The sequence below is a fragment of the Capricornis sumatraensis genome, chromosome 18 (assembly GCF_032405125.1).
Source record: "Capricornis sumatraensis isolate serow.1 chromosome 18, serow.2, whole genome shotgun sequence".
In the NCBI taxonomy this organism is placed as follows: Eukaryota; Metazoa; Chordata; class Mammalia; order Artiodactyla; family Bovidae; genus Capricornis; species Capricornis sumatraensis.
The window spans coordinates 29,256,085-29,265,123 of NC_091086.1; the positions used below are offsets into that span (position 1 = coordinate 29,256,085).

At 47.7% G+C, this 9,039-nt stretch overlaps 1 protein-coding gene across 1 annotated transcript in view; it reads right to left on the bottom strand.

The window, feature by feature from the left end:
* The window catches only part of MAP3K1 (mitogen-activated protein kinase kinase kinase 1), a 74,726-nt gene extending 66,872 nt beyond the window's left edge, over nt 1–7,854 (bottom strand). Inside the window, exon 1 of the mRNA XM_068990505.1 lies at nt 7,376–7,854. Coding sequence (XP_068846606.1) covers nt 7,376–7,854 — 479 coding nt within the window. The remainder of the gene's footprint in view (nt 1–7,375) is intronic.
* Nucleotides 7,855–9,039: the final 1,185 nt, after the last annotated feature.

Genomic DNA, 9,039 nt, shown 5'->3' on the forward strand with positions numbered 1-9,039 from the left:
CCTCAGTGAGCTAAGATATGAAAAGGGGGGAGCTGACTCAGGACTGGGAAAAGTGCTCCAGGACAGAGAGCAGGTGGTGCCACAAAGGCCCTATGGCAGAGGTGGTGTGCTGAGTCAGGAAATGAAGGCAGTCCTGCTGAGAATAAGGGTGTGTGTGATCAGAGATGGGCCCAGAGAGGCAGCCAGGGGCTAAACGAGGCAGGGACTCTGTGGGACATCTTAAGAACTCTCCGATCTTTATCCAAATGGAAAGCATCTGAACGTTTTACAATTCAATTTAATTTACTTTTCTATAGGAAAATTGCTACACTCAGATTTACACTTTTAAATGATCACTCTGGTCACACAATATGGAGAACCAACTGGAAGGGAGGAAGCAGGAGAGAGGGAGCAAGGTGGGAGGCTATGTTAGTTCAAATGAGAGATCATGGAGACCTGGACTAGGAATATGGTAACAGACCAAAGCACCAGCCTCTGATACGGAACTGAAGACTAGGAGCTGTCAAGGGTAACTACTAGGCTCTGGTCCTGCCGCTTCATGAGCAGAGAACTCCTGAGTATGAGTAGGGCAAGGTGTAGGGAAAATCCTGAATTTGGTTTTCGATGCCTGAGTACGGATGTGTTCTATAGAGAGGTGTGGCAACTAGGAGAGGTCATGGCTAGGAAAATAAACTCTGCACTCATTCATGAAAGGCCAATAGTTGACCTAAAGGCATTAATGAGACTAGGGTGGGGGTGGAAGAGAGGAAATGAGAGAAGGCCTGGACCTGAGGATGTTCTAATATTAATGCTCAAGAAGCTGAGGAGCCATTAAAGAAGGGTTGGCAGTGTTAAGAAAACAACCAGGAGGGCTTACCCATAAGCACAAATAACTAGGCACTCAAATCCCAAAAACTCAATTTTCTCAATATTTGACAGTTTGCACATGGCTCTAATTACTTTGTAACTACAGAGTTATTAAACTAATTCTGTAAGGTTTACATTATATAAAATTGGTCAACATTATTAATCACTGCTTGCTAAATACCAATTACTGCTACAAAATACGAAGCAATACACCAAAACTCGTAAGAAATAGTTCCTGCCTTCAAAACTTTCCTTAAGCTACATTATGATTAAAATCACATCACATTAAGTCATGAGTTAGTGTGTCTTCTAATACACTTATTTAAAAATTAATTCATCCTAACACTTTGGGAAAATTAGTTCATCCTAATGCTCATCCTAACACTCTTAGAAAAGACCCTGATGCTGGAAAAGATTGAAGGTAGAAGAAGGGAATGACAGAGGATGAGATGGTCGGATGGCATCACCGACTCGATGGACGTGAGTCTGAGCAAGTTCCAGGCGATGGCGAAGGGCAGGGAAGGCTGGTGTGCTGCAGTCCATGGGGTCACACAGAGTGGGACGTGACTGAACAACAACACTTACATGCATCCGATATTCATGGGTGCCAGACACTACTCTAGGTGATGGGCAATGGCACTAAGAATAAGACAGAGTTCCTTGTCTGTTAGCAACTGATATTTAGTATTCAGAATGCTGTAAGACCAGTTTGAAGATTATTTGATGCTATATCAGTTGAATGGTTATTTAGGCCAGAAAGGAAGGCAATAATACCTACTACTTATCAAGAGTACAACCTCTACCCCCCACCCTGATATCTACCTTCTTCTGACTCCACATACACTCATCATCATGCTTACTGTGACACTTAGCCAACACGCTAACTACAGCACTGCGTAAGCTCCAGGCTCTTGCTTCAGTCTTAGAGAGGGCTGAAGGTCTCATCACTAATTCCCAGGTGACAGACTGCATTTTCAGAAATACATGCTTGGTGGGTCTTAAGAACTTAACAGCTCTTGGCTCTCTATAACATCTCAATCTATTAAACCAAACTAACCAGACTGGTTATTTCAAAGGATTCTATCGCTAACAGTACAGAACTCCTTTCCATACCAAACATACCTAAACTAACCCATAGGCCAGAGTAAATGAGACAAGGATATCTTCTTGATTATCTTATAGCCTACAGCATACTTTATACATTTCCCAATGTTATTTCCCTAACTAGCAGAGTTGCTTTTACAAATAATAAAGCCTGAACTGTAAAACCAGTGTTGGCAGATCCTCAGTTTTTTGCTCCTATACCCCCTACTTAATTTTCTCTTTAAGAAAGAAAGAAAGAAAAAAAAAATCACATCTGAACTTGCAGTTCCATACTCATACCTTTTAAGAGTATAGGCAGAAATAGTTTGAAAGTAATCTGTACCTGAATTTGCCATTGCTGTGGAAATGGAAAAGCTACAGTATGTATCTGTCCTAAGAAAGGGAAAGAGCAAAAACTAGCAGACCAAAGGTACAGCAGAAAGCAGAACAAAGCTTCCACCTTTAACTACTGTCCTGAAAGGTCAATTATTCCTCAGAAAGCTAAGGAAGCACTACTGTATTCACTGTAGAGATACAGTGTGAAATGCTGTGGGTGAGATTCAGAGCACTAATCCTTAATTTAGGTGCTCCTCTCTATTCCCATGTCTCTCACAACACACAACATGGTAGTGTGAAACCTCTTCATAATACAATCTGACAGCAGAAACAGAGGCTGTGCACTGATGACATTTTTCTCTACCACCCAGAAAATCACCTCGGAGAGGTTCATAAAAGTTGGATGAATGAAATCTAAAACAAGTACAAACAGATAGGATGTGACTCTACTGGAACAGTTTCCATGTGCGATGATTAAAATGAATGTGTGATATTATATTAGCTTCTTTATTTCCTTCTACTTATAAACCACACAAAACAAGAAACCTAAGAAACACTCAACACTCACCAAACGTTCTCCTTGACTAACACAATGAAATGATCAAAGTACAAATCATTTGTTCTCCCTGCCTAACATGATGAGGTGATCTAAGCACAGTTTACTTGTATTACATGTATGAGGCCAGGTTACAAACATCATGCTTTATGGACACATCAGGAGACAAACGTATTGGCAATGGCACTGGGTAGAAACCTATCATTCTCACATTGACTCTTGAAGGACAACTTCCTCCTTCAAATCATTAATCTGGTCATTAATTTGTAAAAGAAAGTGGAGACAGCAGAGAGGGATGGAAAGAAATGGACTGTGCAGTGAGATCGTCATGGACTGGAAGGAAGCCTAGCCTGTTTTCCAGTCGTGTGATCATGGGGCTTTAGCATCACACATGAGTTTCTACCTCTTGAAAACAAAAAATTACAACACACTGGAAGGCTGCAGACATGATGAAATGAGCTAATATATAACTTGCCTGACACACAGAAGGCAAGAAAAGTGACTATATAAAAGTACTTCTACTTGATCAATGAACATGTTTACTAACCACAGCAAAAATCCTCTTATTTTCTTGCAAGAACACCCAACTAGCAGTTAGCTTTGCAGTGAGGATTTATAAATGAACATTTACTTCAATTCTGTTTCTGATTATTTCTTTCACGTTTCAAAATGTTCTTAAATTATTTCTTAAAAACAACTTGGGTTGATTCTTAATAGTGCATATTTCCTCACATTAATCTTTTTTACCCATTTACATTTTAAAGTAACTCTAATTTTCAGCTTAGATTATGAAGAGGCCAGGACTGAAGAAAACAACCAAGTCTAAGGAATATACCTGGAACATCTGATATAGCAAGGCATTTCAAGGTTAGAAGTGCAAAATACTGCAGCTCTTAAGGAGCCTCTGGAGACTAATGCTTCTCCATGCCACATTCTCCTATTGCCTTCCTCAAAGAAAAATAACCCTCAACCCAAGAAAACTGGATACAAAATGCAAAAGTTGTGCCTTCTTACTCAGAGAACTTCTGAATGCCCCATGTTTTCCCTCAGGGGAATCCATTCCCTATTAACTGCCCCAGCCACTCCAGCATTTCTTCTGGAATGCTCCCAGCAACTGTCAAGGGCTGATCAGAGGACAGCCTAGGCAAGCTGTAGCTGGTTCTTTTGCTCTTGTTGAAAGCAAAGAACGCTCCTTTCATTCCATATTTTGAAATCTTCCAAGTCAGTAAGTCAGCAACCATTTCTAAAATGTGCAACATATGCTTGAGGTAGTATAGGAGATGCGAAAAAGAATATCAATGAACAGAGCTACTTCCTGTGTTTTTTTTTTAATCTAGCAAAATGGAGTTATTATAGCATATTGGAAATAATGTATTAAGGAATGTTGGTTAACCAGTCACTCATGCCAGAATCAGATATGAAAAGAAAACTAAAGTTGGCAACAATTCTAGTTCTAATATTTCCCTTTCAGAATTATATTTAATAATCTTTGAAGAATGCATTCATTTTCTTACCTGATTCAAAATAAAACTTGGAGACAATTCCTAACTACAAAACTTACAAATTCATGTAAGACTAACTTATGTAACTACTTCTGTCATTTTATAAAATCACCAATTAAAAAAAAAAAACTTATTTGGGGGCAATAATTTTCCTACACCTCCTTTAGTAAAGTCACTGAATTATATTTTTAGTCCAGAAGCTTCTAAAAGGAAGTGAAAGCTGAGGGCTATATGAGGATATAAAAGCAGCCTATGAAACAGCTTCAGTTTTGAGGAAAAACTAACATTAACAAGTACAGCATATCTTGTTCTTTCATGGGGCCAGCAAATTGATAGTTAGGTTTTTTTTTTTTAAGTTACAAAAATAGGATGGAGTAATTATATCTACCAAACTCACAATAGCCTGTTCAATGGAGAGTAACACTGTAATTTCTCTTCAAAGACAGTAAATAGGAAGAAAAAGCCCCGAATTCTGTATTAGAAGGAAAAATCCCAAACCCTTGGGCGCCACTTACAGGCAAAAAACTTTCACTGATTTCAGTTACCAACCCGAAAAAGAGGGGTGGACTTAAAATCTTCTATTTTTAGTATCAGTATTATTTATATTATTTACACTACAAAATTGTATTTTCCACAGTTTCAATTTCTACACCCAAAGTTAAAAAACTGGAGGAATTATGAAATTTAAAAACTTTAGGAATTCTCTTTAAAAAAATACGACAGGTCTTAAAGATGTACAGTACTACTGAAACATAAAAATATTTCAAAATCTTGATGTTAGATGATCCTTCTAAAGTATGAATGTAACTACTATCCAAAAAGTAAAGTTCAATTGCAATTTTACTGCTTACAGTCAAAGTGCTTATACCAACGGACTCAAATGAATTTCAACCCCATGAACAAGGAAATATGGAAAAAACTCACTATTTCAAAAGTAGAAAAAATCAATATTTTACAATAAATGAAATGTTTATGTATAACATTTGGGATGAACAAACAGCATTCTGGCCAGTGAAATTCATTTTAAAAAATGATTTTGCCGATTAGTCTATTATTTCATATACTGTGCAGTTATAATCCACCCTTTCAAAAAAGGGGAGGGGGAAAACTAGGTTATAAAATGCAAAAATTAAACATGGATTACTCACTCCCTGAATCTGCTTTCACTTTCGTCCTCTTATTTTGTGTGGAGACAACACTAAACATCTATACATTAATTTTACAGTGGTTCCTCTTATATTCATAGCTCGTTAAGATGCCTAGAATGCTGAGGCTTGCTAAACTATTTACTGCATCCAAAAACTTGGTATCATGGGAATAAGACAAAATTCACCTCTCAAATTCAGGGTTTAATATCTTTAACTGGACCTCACTTGTAGTAACAATCGCCTACAGCGAATCCTTCCAGTCAAGTTCTAATGCAGTCTGCAAAGAAGCAGTAGTGCAGAGAGAGAAACATAACCCTTGTAAGACTAAGCTACATGTACAAGTGCACACAGAAAACCAGCACAGTCACAGGTCCCTGTTCCTCTCAACATGGCACACTGCTGACCACATTTTTAGGGTTCCCTCCCCCGCGAGGTGGGGAAAGAGGGGCCAACTTCTAAGTAGCAATCAACAAACTGCGGTTTTAAACACATAATCAAGTTGCCCCCAAAAGTGCCAAATCACTAGATAATTAACGAAAGCCAATGATTCCTACTGTCAAATTCGTTTCACAAGGGAAACCAATACAAGGCAGTCTCTAAAACATTCAGAATAAAGGTCAGGAAGCCCTACAAGGAAACGGGTGACTATCACAACATTTCCAGCAACTCAAAATACCCCTCAAACCTGTGCTCTGCATACACTAGTTAGATTTTAAAACAAACAAAAACAAGGACTATGGCTGTCACATTTAAAAGAATTTCCTTAAACACAAATTTCTAGTTGCCAAAAAAGAGCCAGGCCAGGAACGGCTGGCCTGAGTTACCTTGCACATACCGTAACGTGCAGGCAGCCCAGGGCCCCGGAGCACACCGCACTGGGTCCCCTGGAATCCCGAGGCGGCCCGCGCAGCTGCAGGGAGCAGGAAGCACCGCACCCGCGCCGCGGTCCCCAACCACTCCGGAGAGGCTGCGGGGAGTAGGCACTACCGCTTTGCAACTGAATGGCTGACACATCCGGTCCTGGCTCTTACACCACTCCGCCAAATGCAAACTTCAAAGGCCAAATTCAAACTCCAAACAGAAGTCACTCAAGTCTCCGTGCTGCGGTCTGTATTCCCCAGGACTCTAGGAGTCCCTTGGGGGACGCGATTAGAAAACTCTCTGTCCTAATACCCCGCAAGCCCCCAAGAGCTTGCAGCCCGTCACCCTGCACCGCTTTGACAGGCGTTACGGAGCCGTCCACCCGGAACCCCCTGCGGCCGCGCTCGGGGCGCGCCGCCTCCGTTCCGGCCCGGCCTCCGGTACCTGCCTAGAGGCTCTGCCTGTCACCGCCCGGGGGACCCCACCGCTTTCTGCGCCGCCGCCCTCCGGCCCTCCAACCCGGTCTCGGGCAGGGCTGCCCACCTGCTTCGCCCACCTACACTGCCCGCCCGCAGGCTCAGGCCTCACCCCCGCGCCCCCCCGGGACTCAGGTCCGGGGTCGCCGCCGCCGCACTGCTGCTCGCCTCTTCCAGCCTGACCCAGAGGGCAGCGCCAGGGTCCCGTTCCGGGGCTCCTCGGAGAGCCCCGATTCCAGGAGCCCCACAAAGCCAGCCCGGCCCCCCACACCTTATCTCAACTGGTCCAAGCAGCGCGGCTCGCACGCCTGTCACATGTCTGCAAACAATAACAAACTCTCCAGCACGTCCCCGCCCCGGGCCCCCGTCCGGTCCCCCAGGCCAGGTCCGGGGCGCCGCCCGAAGCTGGAAGGGTCAAAGAGGGTGCCCGAGAGCTCGGGTCCCGGATAGCAGCGCGCAGCCTTGCTTTGCGGAGCCCCGGGAAGTCCTGCGCGATGCCGGGGTTCATTCATTGCAATAGCCCGCCCGCCCCCCAAGTCCCCGCCGCTCCCCGGCCGCGCTGCTTACCCGGCCGGGGCCGCCGCAGTCGGCTCGGCGGCGGGCGTCCGCTTCTCCCCCGGCTCGGCCCCCGCGGGGCTCTGGGCGCCGCTGTCCGGTGCGGCCGCCGGCTCGGCAGGGTGGGCGCCACCGCGGCTCGCTGCTCCGTGGGGCGGCGGCACCGCCACAGGATGGAAACCGCTCCCGCCCGCCGCCGCGTCCGGGGGCTCCGGCGACGGGGAAGTGGAGGAGGACGGAGGCGAGGCGGCGAGGAAAAGCGGCGGCTCGGGCAGCTGGTCCAGCTCCACACTCCGCACTTTGCGCAGCTGCCGCCGCCTCCAGTCCGCCCGCTCACGGCCCCCACTGCCCGCCTCCCGCAGCAGCCCCGCGGCTGCCGCAGGCGCGCTGCTCGCCTTGAGGGCCCCTCTGCCGCCGCCCGCTTCGGGGCTCGCCGCCCCGGCGCCCGGGAATCCCGAGGACGAGGCGCGATTCCCCGCCGCCGCCGCCATTTTCTCTCGCGGGCTACATTCGCTCGGCCCCTGCGAGGGAGGGAGGGGGCGGGGAGAGTGCAGGGGGCGGGGGGCGGGCTCTGCGCCTCTAGCGTAGGGCTGGCTACGCCAACTGCGTGAGCGCGGCCCTTCGGGCGCCCGGCCGGGACTGACGGACGGGCGGGCGCGCGGGGTTCAGTGGGGGGGAGGACGGCGGGCCCCAGATTTCGGTGGGGAGCGGACTCTTAGCTCAGCCCCGCACGCGGGCCGCCGAGGTAGCTGCCGAGGTGGCCGCTGCGGGGGCGCGCTGGGGTTCGCGCGCCTCACCCGCCGCGCCGCCAGGTAGTCCCGGGCTGCACCGGCGAGAGGAGGAGCCTCGGCGGCAGAGCTCGGCTTCCTCTCCGCCGCAATCTCGGCCCGGCTCGGCCGGCGCTCGCCCTAAGGGAGTTGCAGTTCGAGCTTTGATGGACGGTGCGTTGAAGGGGGCGCAAGCCAGAGGGCCTGCAGTCTGTCATTCGCGTGCCCGTTGCAGTGGGCGTCGGGGAACCCGGGCGCGGACAGACCTACCCTCGCCCCCGCCTCCACTCCGCGCGGGACGCGCAGGTGGCGCCCGGGACGGTCGCCTGCTGCAAACCAAGAGAAACCCAATGTTCAGCTGACGTGATGCCGCGGACCCAAAACACAAGTTTATATATAAAAAAAGCTTTCCTCATCTTTTGCCCACCCCCAGATCGTGCTACAAATAAAACAGAAGTTTCTGGAATATCGTGTTCAAAACCTGAAATCACAGGTTTGGGACACCCTCTTCACCCACTGTTCCGCCCCCAGCTAGAGGGAGGCCGAAAGGACCAGGCAACGGGGTCGGGGGGGTGGGGTGGTCGAGGTGAATCGTTATAAATTCTTTTTCCTCTGCTGTCTTTGGGAAAGGCAGATAACGCAGGACCACAGCATGTTTGGGGAAGGAACCAGGAAGTGCTGGCTGCTGTCATCCTCCGCCAGGTTCTGACCCTCCCCGAGCCCTATGCCTCTGGCTGCACGTCCCTCTTCCCCGCAGGGTCGGGCTGCCTGTCGGGTTCCCTCCGCCCCCACCCCCGCGGAGCCCGAGCTACCCAGCGCGGCGTCACGAACCCTGCTAGTCCCTGAGGGCGTCTGGCGATAAGGTGCTTTGGAATGGAAAAAGCACCATTTACATGTTAATGATTTTAG